Source organism: Eucalyptus grandis, chromosome 11 (genome assembly GCF_016545825.1).
Source record: "Eucalyptus grandis isolate ANBG69807.140 chromosome 11, ASM1654582v1, whole genome shotgun sequence".
Classification (NCBI taxonomy): domain Eukaryota; kingdom Viridiplantae; phylum Streptophyta; class Magnoliopsida; order Myrtales; family Myrtaceae; genus Eucalyptus; species Eucalyptus grandis.
This window is the reverse complement of record NC_052622.1, coordinates 43,014,035-43,038,673: the sequence shown is the minus strand read 5'-3', so window position 1 is coordinate 43,038,673 and position 24,639 is coordinate 43,014,035. Positions and strand designations below refer to the sequence as shown.

The 24,639-nt window shown below is 39.3% G+C and overlaps 2 protein-coding genes and 1 non-coding gene across 7 annotated transcripts; all 3 read right to left on the bottom strand.

Annotated features, from left to right (window-relative positions):
• Nucleotides 1–190: 190 nt before the first annotated feature.
• LOC104425899 (guanine nucleotide exchange factor SPIKE 1) lies at nt 191–19,174 on the bottom strand. Its single transcript, XM_010038766.3, has 31 exons — nt 18,916–19,174; nt 18,613–18,742; nt 17,101–17,263; nt 16,584–16,693; nt 16,151–16,263; nt 15,975–16,030; nt 15,744–15,841; nt 15,507–15,644; nt 13,904–14,215; nt 12,555–12,842; nt 11,490–11,657; nt 11,168–11,359; nt 10,932–10,975; nt 10,536–10,605; nt 9,732–9,893; nt 9,395–9,502; nt 8,983–9,020; nt 8,498–8,642; nt 7,797–7,923; nt 7,370–7,563; nt 6,965–7,095; nt 6,482–6,557; nt 6,218–6,328; nt 4,791–4,973; nt 4,082–4,225; nt 3,727–3,900; nt 3,263–3,610; nt 2,841–3,173; nt 2,340–2,525; nt 836–1,810; nt 191–716 (listed from the first exon to the last, which is right to left on the bottom strand). Exons 2-31 carry the CDS (start codon nt 18,703–18,705, stop codon nt 462–464), a joined length of 5,535 nt encoding a protein of 1,844 aa, XP_010037068.2. The 5' UTR covers nt 18,706–18,742; nt 18,916–19,174; the 3' UTR covers nt 191–461.
• A 1,360-nt stretch (nt 19,175–20,534) lies between these two features.
• Nucleotides 20,535–24,316, bottom strand: LOC104425900 (uncharacterized protein At4g08330, chloroplastic). 5 transcript variants are annotated; one of them, XM_010038768.3, is made up of 3 exons: nt 23,855–24,125; nt 22,053–22,345; nt 20,535–21,150 (listed from the first exon to the last, which is right to left on the bottom strand). In XM_010038768.3, exons 1-3 carry the CDS (start codon nt 23,878–23,880, stop codon nt 21,107–21,109), a joined length of 363 nt encoding a protein of 120 aa, XP_010037070.2. In that variant the 5' UTR covers nt 23,881–24,125; the 3' UTR covers nt 20,535–21,106. The 5 variants fall into 5 exon arrangements, 4 of the variants coding, with proteins under 4 accessions (XP_010037070.2, XP_010037071.2, XP_010037072.2 ...); XM_010038769.3 differs by having other exon boundaries at nt 22,121–22,345; XM_010038770.3 differs by having other exon boundaries at nt 22,143–22,345.
• Nucleotides 20,649–20,722, bottom strand: TRNAI-AAU. Its single transcript has one exon. It is a non-coding gene; the product is annotated as a tRNA-Ile (tRNA).
• Nucleotides 24,317–24,639: the final 323 nt, after the last annotated feature.

Here is a 24,639-nt window from a genome sequence, read left to right as displayed (position 1 = left end):
TCCCGCTAATCATTGATGCACTGGATTGACAAATACAGATCCAGATTACTAATGCAAGTGAATTTTCAGGCACATATATGCTCTTTGCGTGTCATTAAACATTCTCAGAACGATAAACGAGACTCCTCTTCCAACATAGTCGGATTGTGCGACAAGTGCTAAGATAATTGAAATCTAGAAAAAGAAAAAGAAAAGGAAAGCAGAATTTCGTTGGGCATTTCACATTCAAGAACCAGGTCAAAGATATGAACAATTGTTGAAAGCATCCACATCTTCAGCGACGGCAATTACAGATGACATTACACATGATGTGATATGAACACATTCTCCTACCAACATAAGCAACAAATGATGCTATTTGGCAAGGTGGTGTGAAAGAAAGCACTTAAAACTACAAAAGATGCTAATGAAAACCAAAAGCCTAGGCACATACACTCAATACAAGTGATAGTACAACAATTTCAAAGCTCCGAGAGGATGGCGGGGATATAATGAGATAACTCTGCAGTGAGAGATTGAAACCCGTTCACAAGCTGCGTGTGGAATTCTTGATCTTCCTCCCCGATCAATCTGAAGTGAACCCGTATCGCACGCTTACAAACAGCCATGAATTCGAGAAGTGCAGCGATGAGTTGCTGTAGTTCTTGGGACCGCAACCTTGTGGCAGGCTCACCCGACAGGAAAGCCGTGCAAACACTAAGAACCCCACTATTCACCTACAACATGAGATTAAATGTCAAAAGGTCATCATGAAGAAAGAGGTGCATGGATCTAGACAAGTTATTTGGTCGAGCATAAGCCATTTATTTGCCAAAGGCCATTAATATGCACTCACTTGGACTGCCACGCTGCCTTGGAGGATTCTCTGCAGACTTTGCAAGCGTGGGAGTTGATCTCCTTCAGAACTGCGAGGCTCTTCAAGTTCATTGCGCAGTGCAGCTGTACGGGTTTCAATCATGCCAATTGCATTTTCTACTGGCGAAAACTCAAGAGACTCAGATTTAATCACCAAGAGCCTGTTCACAAGGGCAGGGAATGAGCCCTCAGTCTGAAGGACCGTCCGCCTCTTCCATTGGTCTTCTAACCCACCTTGAGTCTTGCCATTTTTAGTAAATGGGGTATCAAACAAAAAGCGATCAAAAACACGTGCACGGACCCCACCAGTAGATAGAGAAAAGATCCTCTCCCTTCTGCTCCCCAAATCTTCATCTTCCATCACAGGATCAACAGCAGTTATCTGTAGATAGCAAACTCCTGGCTGCAACTCTTCGGCTTTTACTTGTCTAGAATCCGGGATAATGAGCAGTGTATGGTTTCCATCCATCCGGGACTCATAAATATGACTAAGCTTCTCCATAATATCACCAAGGCGCACATCACGGGGCTCCCGATAAACGTATTCCTTCCTATCCAGCTTCCCAAATTTTTCCCCGTAGAATCCCACCCTGTAATATGTAGCATCTGTAAAAGGAATTGGGCTCGATTCCTGCTCAAGGATTGACGCATAGATATCGGTGAGCAAGGTGTGACATTTTGCCAGCTGTCCATATGCTCTCCTGCTTTTGTAAACTGGAATCACAAGTTCCAGAATGCTTGCGCAGAAATGATGAAGCTCAGCTTGAGAAAAAAGATTGTTTGCAAGCTGCAGATATTTCACAGCAGAGTCTACTGTGAGTTTCGAAGCACCATACCCTTCAACCTCTGCAGCAGATGCCTCACAGCTGATCTCACTGCTGACCATTGGGCAAATTTTACGTAGTGCCGTCACATGGTCTTTACTCCAGACACCATCATTTCTAGCTACTAGGGCCTGCAATAAGAAAAGTAAGATATAGATGGACTGCATGAGTATCTGCTAGAATATATTCTTCCAATCAATCAGCAATAACTAGTTGTGATAAGTTTCCCGTATAAATAGATCTCAGACAACAAACAGTTTGAGCAGTCTTCGTAGAGAAGTATAGAGACGTAAACTCAAGATACCTCACAAATCAGAAAAGAACTCACTTTGGTTGAGGAAAATGATGTCCTACCAACAGTATCTCTTGTCCATCAAGAGTAGAAATTATTTGTACCCTGTGTCTTTGTTTCTATTACGGATACAAGTATTTGGCTGTAAATTAAAGCATAACTTAGGTCCTTGCTAACTTACAATAGGCAGAGTACATTAAATCTTCTATTTATAAATGACAATTCTTCCTTGGAGAGCCAGCAAAATGTGATTGTATAGAGGAACATTTTTTGTGACAGCATACAGAATCCAACCATCAAGCTTGAAAGAGTACATTTGCTTAAAAAAAGCTGTATGTGACTATATTTGATAATTTAAATGTATGTACCTGCATTACAACACCAGCAACAGCCACAGCACATTGTGCAGCTTCAGCCCAAGACTGCATCTCCTGGTGTGCATCACACAAGTGCAACAACCACATAATGTGAAGATCCGGGACAGGGGCAAAAGCCATAGCAAGTTTGTGATAACTCTCTGCAGCAGCATATCTATCCATATTCATCAAAGATCCCTGAATGACAAAAAATCAGAGAAAGGCTAACTTAACACAAGCCCAAAACTTATTAACATGCAATTAATGATAAAGCCAAGATGTCTATGGTCAGCAAGCTCGCTGGATCAGATGCAGTACAGCCAATGACTTTTAACTATAACACGACCCACTCTTCTCAACCAGAATGGTGACTCAGATGACAGAACTACTCCAACTATTTGTAATTGATCCAATCTGATGAATGGTCGCTGATACATTACCGATATATATGAGGTTCACCTCACCCATAAGTCATTAAACAAATATGCTACCACACATGCGATCATAACTTACCAAAAGAGAATGCTCAAGGCTTGCATCTAGTGCCAAAAGAAGGCAATCAGAGAGATATTTGACCTCCGACCAGGACCACCGATTTTCTGTCATTCTTTCTGGAATTGAGACGAGAGAATTTTCTGCAAGACCACATTCTTTCAATATGCTAGGGCTCTTGCCTTCATTTGCCATTTCCTCCAAAGAATTTCTAAGTCGCCGTGCCTCACCACTCTCCTCTAGTGTACCATCAGATTTCATCTGAGTGACTTGCACCTCGGACATCAACTCTGATATTGTAATGGTCAGCATGACCCTTAACCTTGCAGATTGCATTAAGTGATAGAAAGAACTCTGCAAATTGATTATGAAATGCATACCATCAATAATCTGGTTGTACTAGCTGGCAGAGAAGAGTATGATGTTAAGTCTAGAGAGCTTACCTTAACAAGTATCTGAAGCCCAACAACAGCCCGTTTCCGAACACTGTCATTTCTGAAAACTCCAAGCCGCAGCAGATGAAAAGCAACTTGTTTTAAGAATCGATCATTCTCCCTGGATATAAGGGTAGCTCCATGAAGATCAAAGACACTGCTGAAGACAGGTGATAAAGCTTTCCAAAACTCCAGTGGTTGATTTCGGGAGAAGAAATTCATAAAAATAGCAGTCATGCAATCGAGTTTCCCATAGTCTGTTGTGATGCTATGAGTTGATGCCATTGTGGAAAATTTCTCGGTTATTTCCAGAACTTGAAGACTGACAGCAGCGCTTAAATTCTCTTCCCAAAGCTCCTGTAGTAATTGCCACGATTATAAGCTGTCTTCATTAAGTGAAAATCAAATGATTCAAACTTCTTCAAACAAGAAAAACAAGAGCAGCAGCATGGTGAATACTGTAAACACCATACCAGTTTTTGCCTCAAAATTGGGTGCAAGGATTCTCTCAGAGCTTGAGCTGAAGCTCCAATCCTTGAAGATTGAGCCTGAGCTAGGGCTTCTCTCAAAGAATACGGCTGACTTGGGGAGCTCAACTGGGAGTTCGCTCTTTGCCATAAATAACCATTCTCAGGTGTTCCCTGAGGCTGCATAAAGATATTGCAGCAGAAATTTAGAGACTCTGAGTGGAAACCAATATTCACAAGGATGGCTTCCAGTATTAAAAAGAACATTCACCAGGATGGCCTCTGAGATCAGGAATTACTACAGCAGACAAAACATATTTACCTTACTCTCAATTTAAATGCTTTACAAGAGTTCACTTACTCTAACTTCTTGTCTTGATGCCTCTGAAAGATACGTGTTAATTGCAGGAGAAAGTCTCTCAGAGTACTTTGGGGAGACAGGTCCATCCCCAGCGGGGCTGCGAGAACTGGAGCCAAGGAGCATGCCATCAGAAGGTTTTCTATGCTGCAAAATCATGTAAAATGCAATTACTATTCTGAGCAAGGAGGATAGCACTGAGACTACTCAGTCATCCTAGTAAATCTGACTTCCATGCTGCAAGGACAAACAGATAATTTATGGTGATTGAAATAGAAAAATCCTAACAGCAAAGGAGAAAAAAGGCATGAATCAAGAGCATTTTCATCAGTCAACTGTAAGGAAGATTCATGACAAGTGATAATTCCACAAAGAATTGACAAACCAAAAGGAAAAATCTCATCAAGCACCAAGCTGATAATGAACCATTATAATTACTATCTCATAAAGCACCTCTATACTCTAAGGAATTTAACTTGCCATCTATTGATCCACTAAACGAACTAAATGCCTCCAATGAATTTACTCATAAACAAAAAAGAAGGAAGGAATTAAGCAAATTTCTCAGTCACTGATCAGCATTAAACCAAACAATTCTTAAGAATTCCAATTCAAAGAACAACTTAATCTATAACTGATATTCCAGTAGCAAATATGAGCTAACCAGAAGTCAAGCCAGAAAGAAATCGAAATATTGGAAATGGACTCGAACCTCAAAGAGAGTAAGGCACTCTTCCATGAGTTTGAAAAATAGTCGGGTTCGAGCAACGCTTTGCTGCCACGCCTTGACAAGTGACGTGTCATCTAGGTTGCGCACAATTTGCAAAATAACAATCAGAACTTCACGCTTCTCCACAGCATTCAGATTGTAAAAGACAGGCATCTCATCTAGGATCTGCAATAAATTCAAAATTGAAATTTTCAGAACTTAGAGAAAAGGATAAAGGATAATACTGCAATTCAAGACCATGAAAATGCTAGGAACTTCCAAGCGAGAAACTAGGTTACCCCCCAAGTTGCTTTTACTATGCTAGATTTCTTCATTTAGTATGAATCTTTTCCCCACATATCATGAAAGCAAACTACATTGGAGAGAACAAAAAGATCTGAAGAAGTGAAAATTGCTTTCACTAGACAAATTTAAGTCTATCATCTATATAGCTGTCACACCAGGGACATTAAGTAGCTTCAATTTGCACGCAATTGTCAGTACATTTATTACGGATAGAGACAATAAAATGATGGGGAAAATGGCACAACAATAGAGGTGGTATTGCAACTAACCCCCAGGATCAGGGTCGCACTGGCAACTATCAATTTCATTTTAAGCCCCGAAAGGTACAATAACAAAACATCCACAATGATTGCCTAATTTTAACGCAATGACTGGGCGAGTAGCAAAGATGAACCCTAAACATAGGCCTTGCTGTTACAAAAATCAAACATCACGGCATAAGGTTAATTAAGTTTAAGCTTCTAGTTTCTTTTTTAACATCTTCCAGTATCAGAGATGTTATAATCAAGGTAGTACTTTCAACCTGACGCATCAAGCTTAAGCAATTATGTAATTGTCCTGTTCAGATGCATCGACAGAATGTCAAAATACTATGTAGCCACCTCAGTAACTAACATAAATCTGCTTAAGATGGTGAACATAAAACCCTGCACCTTTAGTTTTACCACCTACAACTTACTCAGTGAACATAAAACTCTACACTCTCCAAACCCAGTGAAGTACAGCTTACTCAGCAAATTATTACATAGACAGTTCTCTCATATTTTGATTTCTTAAAAATTAATATTATAAACTATCTGGATCAAAAGAAGGCATGACCTACTTGTTCATTTTCACAAGACAATCAGAAAAGCAGAAATTTCACTTATGAAAGAACAGATGAAAATTAATATTTCAACTGGCCCACGTTTGACATTTATGCATTCTAACTAGGGACAAATGCAGGAAAGGATACTTGATATGATACTTAAAGGAATAAAAGAAGAATCCCTAAAAGCTGGGCATCATAACAAATTTTTCTTGTAATCTGTTCTGAAAGAAACAGTTGAAATTGAAAACTGAATAAAAATTCAGTGGAAAGCACAAAATAATAGACGGTCTGGGATCTTGGTAGGGAAATGTACCTGTCCGATGAGTGGAAAATATAGCTGTGCAATGTAGAGTTTATCTTCAGGCTTCTGGTATCGAGCATCAAACTCATGCTTGCATAGGAGGATGACTAATATTCTAGCTGCCTACACAAATTGTATGATAAAGGTCAACATACAGAACAAACAAACATGTTTGCCAACTTTGCAGACTATAATGGCAAATAGAGGAAAATATATTCAGAAACCAACTTAAAATTTAAGCATATGTTAGTACAAATTATTAGCACAGTAACCAACCTTTGCACGCTGAGACAAATCATCATGATCCCAGCTGAGGAAAATTTCTTGTATTAGGACAGATGAAAGGTAGTTCCTGCAGCATGTACGCATAGATAAGATCTTCCACATCCAACATATTTTGAAGAATGCAAGGAGACTAAGACCAGCTGTGTGCGCAGTGTAAGTTATAATATGTTGAGGCCAGGAAAGAAAGTGTGAAGCAGTTATGAGGACTAGTTTTTCAAGAAAAACATGTAAAACTTCATAGAGCAAGAGTGGGAATTGATGATTGCTCAAGGGCATACAAGAGACCTCCCAAAGTCTATGTAATCGAAAGGCTATCAAGTAGTACCAGATTGTAAACTGCTCCACCACATTTTCCAATAAACTGGATTACCCATGTAAAGGACACAGAGTGGTGGGTGCAAGTTGATGCACAATTTATGTTGCACTTGCAGAGTTAGATGAGGCAAATCTCATTTCTGAAACTCATACAGTTACCTATCCGAAGGGTCTCTTCCAGGCATTTCCACGAAAAGATCATGGTCACATATAATCTGTAAGAATGTGAGCTTGCAATCATGAAGAACCGATGGACATACTCCAGAAAATTTGTCCAGGTACAAGGACACCTGTAGCAGATGAATGAGAAGTAAGACAACCGAACACGGAACTGTAATTGACATGAAAAACATATTTAAATTACGCCAAGCCATATGTGAAATTCTCGCTAAGTTAATCACATCAGGATAAGCTGTCCATTCTTAAGATGTAGAAATCCAGTTTAATATGAATAAAGCAGTTAACTTCACTGCAAGTCAGGAACCCCTCCAACAAAAAGAGTCAAATCCGAACCACTAAATTCCATTAGAGATAATCATACATTAAATGGAAGGAAAAGCGTACTAGTTCAAAAACTTGGCGAGGTTCAATCACTGATAAGAGATCATAACAGAAGAAGGCCAAGCTACTATTCAACCGCTTTGCTAAGTTTAATCCCTTCTTACAACGCTCGTGGACTTCTGTTAGAAGGCAATCATACAACTGCAATATGCATTTAAATACACCTTCTTTCAGCTGCATAGGTGGAATATCTTCACCTGCAAAATAAAGGATGATGAGACCACTTAAGGATCATACAATGATTCAGAATGCAAATTGAATGGTGAAATGACTGCATCATTTGAATAAGAGCACATGTTTACAGACCTAAAATTAACTATTGCAATTGTTGCGAAAGTAGAAGCAGAGAAAGAGAATAGACCTTTTCTTTTCAGAGATACTCATATTTAATTAAGATGCGAAGAGGATGTTTTGATGCTTTAAAACATACCTAGTGAAAGAACGTGATAGAATAGTCGAGTCTGCTCCAAGGCCATTGACTTGACAATTAGTTCGAGGAAAAACCAAGCCATAGCCAATACGTCATCATAGACCGGTCCGACACGGTAGCCCTTAGCCTGAACAAAGGGATCAGGTAAATATGGCAGTAGCATAGTATAGCTGTACATTAATGTCCTGCAGCAAGGGTGCAGCATGTTTTTCCACTTGCAAAAAGTATTGTCTACTAACTAGCAAACAGTTTCTCTCTCATTGATATTGCTGTTTTATACCCAATTGACTAAACCAGGGGAGCTGAATTGACTGTTATTAGTCTGCTAATCATTGACAATCCATAACAAGGAGAATTAATCTCAACAACCAAAGCAAAGACTACTTTATGAGAATACAACCAGGAACAGCAGCTCTTTAAATGAAATGAAGCGCAAGAAAATCCTGGTATGAAGATGGTTCCAGAAAGAAAACAAAAGCATGAAATTATGAACTAAGGCACTTCATTGTAACTAGGAAATGGTGTCTTGCGTCAGTAAGCAATCACTGAAATAGTGGGTGAATTGGAGAGATAACTTAATCAGCACCTCATACACACACACACACACACACACACACATATATGGTACCCAAGAACTGGTATAATCCATTACACTGTGCTCATAGTTTAACAGCCAAAACAGATGACCAGTAAGCTTTTACCTTACTTCGAGCTAAGCTCCCCCAAACAGCAGAGAGACCAGGATAAACTGGTGGTTGACGTCCCCCAAAGTCATCAAATGCATAATCAACATAGTTAACAAGAAAACGATTTCTTTCATTGTCATCCACAGATTCCTGTTGCGCCCTATGGTACAAAATTGCACATGTTATCAAATGCCAAGGGGCCAGATGTGACCACAACAGTTTAAAAAGCATATACTACGTTCCAAGAGAATGAATTAATTGTAAAGCTGAAAGGGCAGTTTGATGTAGAAAAGGGTTGGTTTTTTGCATATGCATCCATTTCTTAATTCCTTTTTCACAGGGCAATGAATCCACATGCAGAATTTATCCAAACTCCATTTAGACATAAGCATGTCATCATCCACAATTTTCAGACATAGAAGGCTTAAAATTCATGTTCAGCATGAACAAAACATGCATGTACTATTCAATACATTAAGCATCAAAAGTGAAGAGCAAACCTAGTCAGAATATTCACCACAGCCCTGAAAGCCGCAACCTGAACATGACAAGTAAAATGTGAGGTTGCAAACCATAAGAACTGAGTGAAAGTAGAATGAACATCAAACTATATGCATTATGCACTAATCAATTAAGATACTGCTTGTCATAAAAGGATAGAGAACAAAAGAAAAAAAAACCCAAGGCTGGCCCATTAAAAAATAAAATAAAATAAAATAAAACAATAAGCCCATTTGAACAGTTCCCTTACAGTGACTCATTTCTACAGCTCCTCATTATATTTCTTTTGCTTCAAATGGTCCATTTGATTTTAAAAGATCTGTCATTCTACGATGTATCTACGGTTCTATCAGTGAATGTCTTCCTTGAAAGAACAAAGAGAAAAATCAGAGAGTGGATTTATTTAAAGACCTGAAGGGTTTCTCCACCATTGCCTATAAGATGTAGTAGCATATTCAAGATTGGGTGAAGGAACTGGAGTAAAGCAGTAGAATCAACATTCTTTAGACTGTTAATAGCCTGCAAAAGAACATTTGCAATGAAATTAAAACAGGAAAAGTCATAACAAACCATCATCCACAACAACTTAGAAGAAAATCCACAGAGATATATTGAAATTTCTTTCTGAAGGAAAACAGGACTAAATAATGCTGAAGTCAAGGGCCCATTTAACATCGCGCGGCAGACATATTAGGCATGAAGAAGAAGCCAAATGCTCATCAAAAGATAGCATCTACTAAAGTAGTACCTCCAGAAGTTCAGAACCCCAGGGTGGGCTTGTCCGCAGTGTGTGTCTATCATATTCAAGAAAAAAATCCCTAACTCGCTCATTAATAGGGTACAAAGATGAGCAGAGTCTCAAGCGCAATCTAAACACATTTTTCCCATCTTCCAAGTAGTCCAACCTCTCCTGCAAAAGAGAGGCACATTTCTTTATTTACAAATTTAATGCAAGGACAAGGGCCAAACATGCTATTTGCCAAATCACATCTGTTCTTCTATGAGAAATCCAACAATAAATTTCAAAAAAACTACTTAGCAGTAAACCTTGTGCTCTATAGACTCATAAACCTACTGGTTTTCAAAGAAGCCTCTCAGTTTCAGGATACCCCAGGATAGAAACCTGGCAGCATATACATGTGTGTGCATGCATCTGCACATGCATATGCACATATACCCTCCTTCTCATTTGGTATGAGTGGTTGAAGTTCACCAAGAACTTCATCGCCAGACATATATCTGCTCGCAAGTGCCATCAGTCAAGGCATCTGACTTGCTCCAGTTCAACCCAAAGGAGAAAAATAAACATTAAACAATGCAGGAAACCCAAAAGCAAGTAGGATGGAACAGCATAGACCAGCGAGATTTGAAAGAGTAGTTTAGCTTAGTCTAAAGTTAAAGTATGTAAAAGACTCCTGTCAAACAAGAGATATTCCGGATCAAGAACATCTCTAAAGTCACTCATATTGTTAGATAATGATATAAAGGCATTATTGACATGGAAAACAAGAAATAGTACACATGTTATTCTGCAGATTAACACAACTCGTACCTTTCCAGCATCCTGAAGATAATGCGGAACTAGCTCTCTCATGATAGGCAAAGAAATTTCAGATCGCAACCTGAACAAAACCACACCTGTTAGAGGTCTAGGGTAACCATTTATATATAGAAAAGGACTGCAAATTAAGACAGCAAGATTCAACTACACAGAAAATAAAGGTAAACAGATGTAAACAAGCTCCCATGCCATTTTATCATGTTTCAGGTAAAGAATGTTTTGTTAATACTCAACCATAACATAAGGCATTGACACTGGTTTTTACACATGCATCATGATGAACTCAGCAAAGGTTGAAGACAGGGTCAAAACATGTAAAATGGTTGAACCATTATTTCCATTTGTCAGCATAAGGAACAGAACACAGGGTCCAATGCATGTACTTACTGAGCATGTGTAGATAGTGGAAGTGCTGCATAACCAATCACCACCTGGAAAATCAATTAAATGGGAAAAGAAAGATTACATTAATGCAATTACATTAATGCAATGAACATGAGAAAATGGAAGTAGCCAGGTAATATTAGGTATGGAGCATAAAAAAGTTAAGAAACCAAAATCAACAATAGGCACAATAAGAGATCATTCAGCAAAAGGGATATACAACTAAAAGGAAACATTACCGGCTTTGGAGCTTCCAGCTTTGTTTGAAGGTCAATGTGGAAGAAAGTGAATAATAGGTGATGAAGCGGGGTCCAAATGGCAGGAAGAAGAAGTTTAAGTTCGTCATGATAGCAAGCTGCCCTAGCTCCAACGGCAACTTGTGTATGGACCCACTTCTGTGGTGATGCACCTGGCTCCCTTGGATACAGTGCCTATGAGATAATTCATAAAATTGAGAAAATATATTCATAGAGAAATAGATAATTCCAGCCATAGGCACTAAGGGGGTGCCAGCCTATATAAATCATTCACAAGAAAGAGTATTATCAACACGAATTCTACCTCCAGAGGCTGTCTACGCACATCAGCATCATCCTTTCTAAGTTCAACCCGTATAAACAAGTTCCTCTTCCGACTCAAAGCCACTGTTAGGGGATATACATAGAGAGAATGAAAAAGCTGCAGGAAAGGCTCATTCCTTGTGGTGGTCCGGAAGTCAAAGGCTTGGAACTGAAAAATAATCAACAATTTCATGAAGCGCATACAAAAGTAAGTGCTCGAACATCAGTGATTATATCTTCAACATGAAAATGCTAGTAGGCACTTTGTATGGGCACATAATCATCTACAATCAGCAGGATAGCAAAAGTGCAATTACTCACCAAAAACAAAAGTGTAGACCAAACCCACAAAACAAAAGTACTACTTAGATTAGGTCTGACCAACTTCCTTTGTACCTATTGAAAAATCACCCCCCCCCCCCCTTTTTCTCCACTTTTCCCAACCCTCTCAAGCCTCCAAACATTTCTCATTTCTTCTTGCTTTAAATATTTTCTCTACTACAGGTGAAAGAAGTTCAACACAAACATTACGAAGTTGCAAGCATGGTACAAAAAACCTTTACTACATAAGCAGTTCAAGAGATTTAATCCAGCTGAAATCTTTATTATACGTCGACCATCCCACCAATACTAGGAAGCATTCAATTCTGCTGCTGCATACAAACAACAGTTCATCTGAGCACAATGAAAGGGGATCATGGAGAATACACAAGACAATGCAAGCCACAAGTCAATAACCCTCAAACAAGCACGCAATGTGGCCCTGGAAATGTTAGTGGGCGCCAAATGGCAGAGTGAGCTCTAACACTGAGCCCATTGAAGTTATGCAATCAAATCAATTAAGTCAGAGAAATATAGATACTCAATTAATACTTCCTCCAACCCAACTATTAATTGGTCCATGGTGTCATAGCAAATCCAATTTTTCATACAAACTCCAACATTTAGGTACATACAAAAGAATCACTTCAGAGTTTAATTCCTAAAACTAAATAGCAGCTATTTTCATTTCCTTCCCTAGCCATAATTATGTCCTCATCGAAAGAATGACGGTTACATTACTTACATCATCAGCATTGAAGTCTGAATTTCCTTGGATGTTCAATCTATTGTCTGAGGCTTCTTTTCCATCAAAGGAATGCTGTTTGATATTGCTACTTTGGGTCCCATCCGAACCATTACTAGGACATTTTGAAAAAGTAGAAGCAGTAATAGTATCACCAGGATCAACAGAATCATTGGTCATGCTACCATTTTCTGATACATTCTCCAAATCAACATGACCAGTCTGGTGTTTTTCAATTTCAAGTCTCAAAACACCTCTCACAGGTTTATGAACCTTGCGCTTTGGATCCTACAAAATAAAGGAAACACAGACAAACAACAATTAAGAGGAATAATTACTTTGTACTGATCAAAATAATTCACTCGGTATCTTATATGCTATCTTATGCTGGAATTAGATTTTAAAGAAAATCCAAATAAGACCTGCCGCTTCCTCCTACATCTTAAAATCAATGACAGATGACTGTAACACCTCGAAAGCTTCCAAACTGCAATGGAATTAATTTATTGGGAAAGTCATAAAATTCAAACCCTGCCCCCAACTCCGCCCACACAGAATAAAATGAGAGCTAGATTTGTAAATTTCTTCTTCATCAGGCAATACCTTCTATAGAATTAATTTGAAATTGCACAGAGAGCCTGTTATCTGAATGAAGCAACTCTAACAAAACTTTCAGATAGAAAGTAAATAATCACACAAAATTGACTAAATCCTTCTTGTATAATGAAAAAATAACAAGGCCATCCATCTTGCCAAGAGAGGCTGGATATTAAGATGATAAAAGTCATACTTAATTTTCAACTGAATTAATCTCAATTTATTGGATCATTCCCCAAAAATTCGGGCAACACAACCTCGGATATATCAATCTAAAACACCATATCCTTCACAATCGTTCAAGTTGGAGTTTTTTAACTGCATCAGTACTTCAACAGTTCACCGAGTTTGAACAAGAAAAGAGAATTGTAGTATCTACTAGTTTTTTATGGTGGTGATAGTTAATAGAAGAGACATCAAATGCCTAATCAAAAGCATATCATTTTCATAACCTATAATAAAAGGAGTTGACAGAAAGATGACACAAGTTAAATTAACAAAGCAAATAATAAAACTCGAAAGATCAAAGTTCCTAATAATTATGAAAGGCTGACAGGTTGCTCATTTTGGAGAATGACATTATTTTCTTTGTTGTCGTAGCATGGAGAAATAATATATGAACCATCCAAGGGATATCCATGTGTGTGTGTGTGTGTGTGTGTGGAGATATAAAATAAGCCCATGGTTCCAATAGAAATACAAGCAAACACAAAGGGAAAATGATTGATCTAACAAACACGCTCATGCTGTACCTGAAGTGAATCCTCAGTGTAGCTTTCTTTAACTTTGTTTAAGTTTGATAGTTCAACTACAACTGAGCTTCCACTTGAATAACCCAGCTTCCCATGTAATGTGATCTTAGAAACAGGTTCCACTCCACCATCATGGGAGATGGACCCAGAAATGCTAGGAGCAAGAGGGCTACTTGGAGAAGCAGAACCACCAGAAGCTGCACCAATGGTGTTATCAAATAATGGAACAATAGCCCAGGCGAAGGACTCTCTGTATGGCATGATTCGGGACCACACCTGCAATTTCTGCCTCTCTCTCTCAGTCAAGTGCACCTGCAAATATAGTTGAGATAGCACAACACCTGATTCAAAGGATTCTGTTTAACAACTAACTAAAATTTTACTTAAAACACCAACAAGTGCAACCTCCCTCTAGAACTATTTATGAGGGATCAAAGGAAGCCTTTCAATCAGGTCATTGAGGAGATTTACAGGTATGGTTGAGAATACAATCTAGTGAACAGTAGAGTTTGGAATTGGCCTTTTCTAACCTCCAATTCCTGTCCACAGAGATCAACCAACATACTGTTTCCCCACTAGCCACCCATTTAATGTGTCCAATACATGCATGGTTTTGACAGATGAGATAGTAGAATGCAACATTTTGTTTCTGCTTTTTCATTTTCTGTACTCCCATAAAACTCACCATATTAACAACAAAAGAATTAAGAGACCTTTTTTATCACCTAAAGGAAATTAGCAAAAGACTAGCAAGGATGTGGACCCAATTACACGACTATCTAGAGGGGTGGATCATTCAAAAACAAGTAGCTCCCAAGAACTACAAGGAATTAATCAAGTTAAGCTGAGTTTGAGTGAATTTACTTCAGTCTCTCAAATTTTGAATTCCTTCAACATCAGAAAAGAAAATAGAAATAGATAATCTGCTTGGTGTGATCTATTTTTCCCCTTAAAAGTTCATATTTTGAGGAGAATTCTTGCTGCAAGGATAAGGAGGTTCATTGCATTATAGAGGTCAATCTTCAGTCACTGGAAACAGCATATCTCAGCTTGTGAATGAAGGCTAGCAGAAGGTTGGTGCAAGTGTGGTTTAATTCGCAACTAATCAAATTCAATCTAGTATAACTCAGTCAACAAGTTTTCATAATTACAAGATTTATAAAATAAATAAATAAATAAAGTACTAGGACCCTGTCTTCATTTCTACCCGTGTGATGCCAGTATAGGGAAATGCTGGGGTAATTCTAGCCGCTAGCAGGGACACGAAGCAAAGGTGTTCATGGAGTTTGTATCAACTAATTCCTAAGGTTGACAATCTAAAAAGGAAGTCCTTGACGGAATCCTAAAATTACATTTGCCTAGAAGAAGAAATTATACATAAACATGCAAGTGAGAAACCAAACAATCAGATTATAGTTCTAAATAAGCATCACGCCATTTGGATCTATTTTTAATAACAAAAGGAGGTTGTTAGGTAGTAAGAGGCTACCACACTATTCAAATTCTTTAAAAGAATATAAATCACAAGCATGAAAAGTTTGTTCATCCATCACTGTTGGAGTGTTGAATCATAGAAGAAATATCAAGGTGCACAAACACATACAGGCTCCTTGCGTGAATAAACGGATGAAGTAACTCCGCCTTCTTCAGTGGCAGGTTTCTCCAGCTGGATTAACAGACAAACTGATGCTGATGGTGCATCCAGATAGAAGATTCCACGTGGCTCATTTGACATTTTGTTCTGATGATGATATCCAAACACGACTTCATTAGTGGAAGGATGTTAATCATCGAACTTAGCTAGATAATAGAAAAACTAAAGGAAAACTTATTCACTTACATCCTGTGTCTCAGTTGGTAGCACTCGAAAATAAAAATCTTCTGACAACTTTTCTCTCCTCTCCCTATTGTACAGGCATATCGTACCATGAAATGGCTCTATTGAAAATGGAAATTGCGGGAAAAGATTCCCAGACAAGAAGGTCATTACTCATTAGGAAAACACTTAGGTGCATTAAGAATTTAGAAAGCAGCTATTATACGTAAAGCCAAACTGCAGTCTGACACATACCGACTAATCCTGCTTGAAATGAGAGAGATAACACTTTCACCGAGATCTTCAATCCACTGAAAAACCAAAGGAAAAGGATATGGATGAGAGATAGAACAAAATATTGGCAAATTAAATTGAAAACTGAAAAGTGAAATATGAAAGGATGGTGAAAATCTTCAATGCTTGAAGATAACCTGCCATGCTGCGAGCTATGAGAATCCGGAATCCTCTGCCCATATATCATTGACCTCTCATTTTGCCAATCGAATGCTGGTTCGTAAGTAGGCAGTGGAGATAGACCAAAATGCTGTATTCACATACATAATACAACTAAACCTCGTCACTTACTAAGGTAAGTAAAAAATTTGAACTGTATGGTAGTGTGCTACTAAAACCAAGAACTCTAAAACGTTTAATCGAAACACAAAGTAGATCAAAGGGAAACATAAGATCAATCAAATTCATTGTGACTAAGAAGTAAACAGACCAGTCTACAGCAGCTTCGCAGTCTAAAAAGTACCTCTCGTATCGTATATGGTAATCATTATTACTATATGAGAGGAAAAATAACTTGCTTGTAGATAGATGAAAGTATAAACTCAGGAAGCAAGCCTACAAAAGTGCAACCTTAGAGTCAGAAGATGTAGCCTCTGTAAATTGCCTTCCCGAAGTGCTAGGGACGTCATCATCAGTAGTGTCATCTGCCTTTGCTTGCCTGGCACAGGCAAGACGCATCTCTGTAGATCAATCAAAAGGAAATTCATAAATAAACCAATGATGTTAAGTGGCAGGAAGAAAACCATTGGTAAGAAAGTATTTCTCCATTAAAAAAGGATAAACATCTACATTATCATGACAAATATAATGCCACTATCTAACGACAAACTAATAGGAGGAACTCAGAGAATCAGAGTGCTAAGTTTTCTCGCCACAACAAGCCACTTAACACAGGCCAGAAGTGTAGGAGGCCACACAACCTTAGCAAGTTGATTAATACATTCCTACATTGCATGTACCAAACAGACCCACCAAAACCAGATTGATCTTTAAGATGTAACCATATGTTAGACCACTTTTCTTTCCTTTCCACAAAATTTAGTTTTGGTTTTCCAAAATGCAAGCCATACATCTGTGCTACTATTACCTGTCTCAATATCAGTGTCGGGTCCTTCAAATATTTGATTTTGAAGATGAACTGGACTGACACTTTCATAATGCCCATACTTGCTATCATCTTTTACCCAGTCAGTTCTATAGCAATGGACAAGTTCATTTAAATGCGGCCATTGCTCCGGATTTTCATCAAGCTGAGATAAACGAGAAGAATTTGTTAGAAAGCCCTCAAATTCTCCGGATCAAGCATTTACCATTCAGCACCAATTATTCCATGTAAGCAAATTTTAAATACTTCTGATGGCAGAAAGAAAACGGACACCGTGTTCACTCAGGCAGTAGAGATGATCAGAAAAGACACTTTAGATGATCTTTGCAAAAGAAAATGACATCTTTGATAGGCCTTCAGACAGCCAAAATGTTGTCAGTTCCATCAAACAACTTAGACCAGTACAGTGCCAATCTATCAACTAATCATCTCCTTCTGAAATTGAGATGGACGAAACCAGCAAAAACTCACTGCACATGAATGGTTTATTGATGAGAAAATAAAAATTTGATGTGAACCTTCAACAATCAAAATAAATGTTTTCTGCCAAATATAGGCAGTAAGGAAGCCTGAAAGACTCTAAGAGGTGTGAACTCCAGACAATTCTTAAGGAAAGTGATAGGCATCCATAAATGATAAGAAAAGGACAAGATTAGTGGCTCATTCATCATGGGTTATAAAAGAGAGACATCTATTACAAATTTACAAGATATTCGAAAGATAATTCCAACAAAGAGCTGATTATACTTCAGGGGCCATGCACCACACATGCAAGAGAAAAATTACTAAGTAGGAAATGAAAGAATGAGATTCAAGATATCCAAACAATTGAAAAGTTTAATGGCATCTAGCCATATTCATAGAGTTTGTTTTCGCATAACCAAATGAAGATTCATGATCAAAGCGACTAAGTGAATACTTGCATGCTTCCTCCATAGTCCAAATCATGCACATGACCTTTTACCCGTTTAGATAAGCAGACCAATTTAAAGAAAGACTATTCGTCCTGATGTCCTTCAATTCACCACGTCATCCTAGAGAACCTCCGTTCATACTTCCAAGTCATGACAATTTTGTGTGAAACCCTTTCGTGAGAACCCTTTGCAAAAGGGTTCTCAGGAAGAGCAAGCTGCCAGCCAATCAAAATACTTTTGGCAGTATCCAGTGATATGACACCTTGCAATAGAACATCTTGCGATACCTTTCAATAGGATATCGCAATATGAGTTCGGCAAACTACATTTCACAAGCGAATAAGAATAGTTCACGTTAGCAGAACTGGCTTCCCATTAAAACTGCAAAGGGGCAAGAACTATGTCGAAACCAGCAAATCATGGGCGACATCTCTTAACCGCGACCATCTGCCTGAACTACTCTTTCCCTTTTCTCCGAGTCCTTTCTTAGGCACGCCATTGAAGTTGCAAGGCGAACACACAAACTTCTGGCACTCAACACTTCAATATGCACAATGATCAAGAAACGGGAAAAACTAACCAATGGGTCCAACTTAAGATGAGAGGTGGTGGCGCAGTTGGTGGACTGGCGCGGAATTCTCCGAAAACGATTCGACGACTGCGAGCTCTCCATTGCAGAAACAGCCCCGAACCCACCACTCTATCCAACCCTGGAATCCAAAACCCAACAATGCCGAGTCAATGCACGCCTCTTTACCCAAGAAATCAGCGTTCTTGGGACCAAAATCTCGCCGTACGGACCACTCGTGCTCGCAATGCGGGTACGAAAAAGAAAAACACGTAAAGGCAACGCCTTGTACCGTAGATCTAGACCCAAACTCACCGGAGCATCGCCGGGGAGGGAGCGGAGGAGGAAAAATGCGATTCAAGATGAGATTTTGAGGAGAGGAGAAGGAACCCTTTTCGATTCTTTATGCGATTTGGATCATTGATGTGATTTCACGGGTGGGATTTGAAGAAAAAGGGCATGGGGGGGATGACTTTCTCGGCGGGGCCAAAAACCACCTCACTACTACCAACCCTAACTGCACAGAGAGAGAGAGGGCAGTTGCTACAGTGATGGCACTGTGCAAGAGTCAAAGTTAAGTCTAAAGTCATGAAGAGAGAGAGAGCCTCGTTTTTTTTTTGAAAGGTCATATGAGGGACAACCTCATAGTGGCTGTCCTTTTGAGGATAATAAATAAAAGAAATTACTTTCCAGTTGTTTTTCTTTGGCTTCTAAGAAAAGCAAATTTCTTTTATATCATCCCCCCCTCCCTCTTTAATAACTAATTTAACTTCCCCAAACTAATGACCAAAAAAAAAAAATGGAATATATATACATATAGCTAATAGGTTTTGGTGCCATTATATGGCATGCAACTGACAAGATTAAGCCAAGCAATTAATAATGATCAGAGTCTTGGTTAATTATAGTATTTGTCCCACTAAGGTACTGACTCGGCAAAAGTCTCTTGAAATGGGACCTCCTGCTGTTCTTGTCCATTGTTGGAAGATAATCATATTCTTTTTGGGTTTGAAAGTGCTCTGAATAGCTCTCTGACTGCTAAATCTCCAACACCTAATCCAGCCATCGGTGCGAATTGTTGTCAAAATTAGGTTTCCAGTCCATTCCGAATGGTAGAGTAATCTCGCTGCACAAGGTAGAATTTTACTGGTGTTGGGCCAATTCAACTTCTTCTTTCCCTTCTACGATTCAATTAGCTTTGTCCTGCCCATCTGGATACTGAGTGTGACTCAAAGTCGTCCTTAGCAAGAGTAAAAGAAAAAGAGAGCGGGAAAAGCTAAGTTTATCTCTCCACGGATCAATCATAGTCTAGCATATATTTTGTAAGGTCGATCAGATTAGTGAACCTCGATTTAAGTACTAATAGGCTTGCTTATAAGCTTGTGTGTTTCGAACTCTTGCTCACAGTACCCAAGCGACGGGATCAGTCTCATTCATTCTCCTACCAGATAAGCATCAATGGCTAATGGCGATACGGATGCTATGATTAGCATGCAGTTATAACATTGACGATGTAACGGGGGTAGTTGACAATGTTAAATAATGAATATGTCAAGTTTGCATCAAGAAGTTAACTAATCCAGGTTAGTTTGCGTCTGGGGAATTGCTAGGTTGGTCATCCGACGATGACAATGAGAATTTAACGCATGTTGACGCTGTCCTGCGTCAGAATTCCATCACCAAACCTACTGCATTTCATTTAGGATATCCATTACATTAGGTGAAATGTGCATGCCTAGAAATTTGTTATCGCCGAAATATTTGAAATTTCTTACGAATATATATCAGCGGCACGCAATGAAAACTTGCCGGATAAACTCCGCATCAAGAGTTATTCTATTACGTATCTACCTATTGATGTATGTCTTCATGTGATTTGAAAATTTGCAAATAGCCAATTAGTCTATGATAATCCGCAAAAACACATAAGGTCGTCATGTCAAGCTTACCATATCTCTTACTAGTTAACAAGAAAAATTAGAAAAGTAAAACATTAAAAACTCAATTTCGAAGAGAAAAACAAACCACCAAAGGAAATAGGATATATTTGGCCCATGCAAGTCTCAAACCTGCGACCTTCGCATTATTAGCACGACGCTCTAACCAACTGAGCTAATAGGCCGCCATGCCATTGGGGGCCCTAACACAGAAATATTTTATGCTGATTATCTAAAATGTTAATGGCTTATTGAATTGCACAGCACATGATGGTTGACATCAGAGCAACCAGGACCTCCGACCAGCAACTCCATTAATGAGATGGACAACAGCCCAACAAAACCAGCCACAATTGGTTTCTTTTCCTTTCTTCGGACACAAGCAAAAGATCTTCAATCCCAAACGCTGAAGAGCTTAGAAATCACTTCTGAGAGTTCACCAAATCCTAGGCAGTTGCTGCTGCGGGGAACTAGTTCGAGTTCAGTGCCATTTCCAGATTGGCACCATACTATTTTTTGCAAGATCCTGAAGAAAACACCAAACCATCATGCTGGTTGGTACGCCCAAGTTAAACTAGTTGACCCTCTTTGCGAGTTGCGACAGAAGAGTTGCCTGAATTAAGGAGAAGCAGCATAAAAAAAAATGTAGCACCAAAAACCATAATAAAGCAGTGCGAGGGGAAAATCTCAAGCATTAGAATGAGTATATTGAGCAAGACAGACATCAAGAAATGACTGCTTTTACAATAAACATAAATTATTGAATTACAGTTGATAGTGTCTCTCACAAAAGCACTGTGAACGCTATGCATTCCATTTTATTTATTAATTCGAGCTCTCTAATCTATGACCTAACAAGCCTCAAAGTTGACGACTAGCTTCAGTTAGAACCACACAAAGTGTTTCTCCAAATTGCAACAAGCTCGGCAAATTTAGTGAAGTTTTGGAAACCTCCAATGTGAAAAGCAGTCGCATCCATGAGATAGCTGATATAGCTGGTGAATCCAGAACCATTCTAGTGAAGGAAAATCTCATGCCACCATCCACCATTACTAACGTTGCAGTCGTGGAACAATTGCTGAAAACAGATAACCAGCGGCTAGTGGAAATACATAATTCTCAAGCAACAGTCGGCACAGAGAATTTACGGATTTACACCTTTGGTTGCAACTGGCATATTCCTTCCAGTCAGATATAGGAAATAAAAGGACTCTACAGAGATGGGTAAGCAACAAAATGATTTGAAGAACTAATCATGAGAATTAAGAACGTTCTAAAACAAATGAAACTTTCAAAGGACAAGGAAGAAATCGAGTTGTTAGGATGAATAGTCAGTATACTTGTAGAAAGCCACCAATGCGATTTCAACTCCACAACCAAATGAAGTATGGCTATATGGGTAAAGCAATCATCTGCAACTTGCTCAATGAAGGTTAGACTTTCTAAAGCTTCTATTGTCAAAGAATTAGCAGTTCCCTGAAGGCTGTATAGCTAGAACCTTCACGGTGAACTTACTGTAAGAAGATCTAGATGAACTGGCCGAGTGAAAACCACAAAGAACTGGCGACTCCCTATAACCATACCCAATGTGTGCGCCACACTTACGGCAGAGAAGTTTTGTCTTTAAGTGGTTACGACCCCAATAAACCGGAAAACATGTTACTTCATCCACCTGGGTGAATCTGCTGAGATCAATCGTAAGAAAGGTACCAAAACCTTTCTTCAGGTCTTTATCATATTCTGAACCCACTCCAGCGGTAATCTGATTGGAAGATGCCAAGTTCAGAGGATATCCACAGGAACCACAGCTGCAAGGCAAAGGAACAACATGAATTTTACCCAAGAATGGGCATTAAAATACTTTAACACTCGACCGGAATGCTGCATCAATAGAATTATAATTATATCAAAATACAAAAGATATACAGTGATCAAATCGATGCTAATGAGTTGTTGTACAGCTTAAGACCATTTCGACACTCTAGCCTCTAGCAACTCCTTGTATTGGTATTTTGCCACTGCATCAGTTCTGTCTAGTCCAGAAAAGAGAACCATGCAACTAGAAGCACGAGTTGGAAAATGTAAATGCTTTACCAGCAAAAGAAGATCTTAAGTATATGAGCTATGAGGAACAGTGATTTTGACCACACGGAAAATGAAGTCGTGGTATATAGCAAATGTCGACATATGCACATGTTTAAGTAATTGAAATGTGCAGGATTTGAAAGAAGAGCTGGATAGAAGCACAGTTTAGTCAAGAAATAGGGACATGCAAGAGCTATAAGATGAGAATCTAACAGAATTTGGGTGCCTAAAACAACCACTATCAAAAACAGCGAAGAAACTAGAGGGAACTTGGATTTAGTCAGGAACCTCGAGATTCCAAAACTAAGGATGCAAAATCTTGGACCCATAATCAAGGATGTTGCAGCAAACGAAACTGGAGCTAGTCACTGCTAAGCTTGTGAGGGATTGTTTTGCTTTGCCGTGACATCGTCCCTCAACTTTGAGCATCCACATTTTCACGGTTGAATGAGATGTAGGTTAACGGACGTGTAAAATCACCATGAACTACAGTAATCAGTTAATCATATAACATTGCCATAAATCAGAGTAATCATACACATGGCCAACTGAACTGAACTTACCGGAGCTCAAAAATATCTTTTTCTTCAATAAGCACCATCCGACAAATCTATAATCTCACTAGTAAAATAGCACTTTCTTTCCTTTTTCTTTCCCTTAAAGGAGGACGAGGAAATGGGTCGATTAGAGGCCATTGAAAGAACAATGCATGAGCACCATTCCATAATCCTCCATTCCCCAACTCCAAAGACCCAAAATATAGAATCTTTTATAAAAACCAAAATCAGTCATACAAACTTGGCCTAGGAAGATCGATCAACCAGAGAAAGCCCAGCCTTTTTAGCCTTAGCGAGTTAGCTTTGACTCTGTTGCATTAGACTGGACCAAATAACCACACATCTCTGAAAAGGGAACGGCAACATAGAAAGGGGACAGCAAAAGAACCATGTAATCCTATCACGAAGTTCTTGTTCCAAACTCGCGGGACAAATACAGCAACCATCCAAAATCCTATCATCGTCCTCGACATCGAAGCCGCCATCAGAAGCAACATTACCACGAAATCAACGATCAAGAAAACCACGACCCAGATAAGAAAGGGACCGTATCAACTAGACAAACCAATTATCGAGACCACATTCATTTCTGTATCGAAACCCAGCACCGGGCCAAACCATCCAAGAGCCTACCAACGCACCGCAACCACAGAGAGAGAGAGAGAGAGAGAGTACCAGTAAGGGACGTCGCTTTCCGACATGCTTTTGAGTCGCTGATCAGAGAAAGACGGCAGATTCCGCTGCAAAAAAATTATATCTCGGCGGAACCGGAATGATCAGAGGCCAATGAGATGCGAAGGCTTCCGGTTCTGGTCGGTGTTTGGGAGCTTTCTTGTCCGTTCCGCTAGTTGAACTTTGGAAATTCTACCCGGCACACAGAGAGAGAAAAAGAGATATCAAATAGTGGAGAGAAAAGACTATAGGACTTTATAGTAAAGCAGTTGTTGAGTCGTTGACCTCGGAGGGCGAGCTGCGGTAGCAGCAGGGTGCTGGGCTTCACGTCTCCGCTCCCTTCGCCTTGCCTCTCTCTCTCTCTCTCTCTCTCTCCTCCAGTGGTGTCTTGTCCTTTTCTGAGATGATTTGGACTTCGGATGCGGGGAGCGTGGTTGACTTTTGAAAGGGACAAAAGGACAATCTATGCCGGGGGCCCTGGTCCAACCAATGATCGATTTCTCAGCAGCGATCTAACCCGCGGAGAGTCGCACGTTGGAAAAGCACACCGCATCCATGCTTCTTGACTGCCGACGCTGAACAGCCCTGGAATTTGAAAAATTAACACGCACGATAATCGCGATGTCACGTCATTTATGCAATAGTTCACTCACCGCGCGACATGTGTCAATGCGAGTCTACTCATTCAAAAGTGTCGCTCTTGATGCTCTTCACTGTTTAGGCTCTAGCTTTGCTCTTTCTTACACGACGAATCGGGGCCTCCGCCTTCACAGCTACGCTTTTGCTCT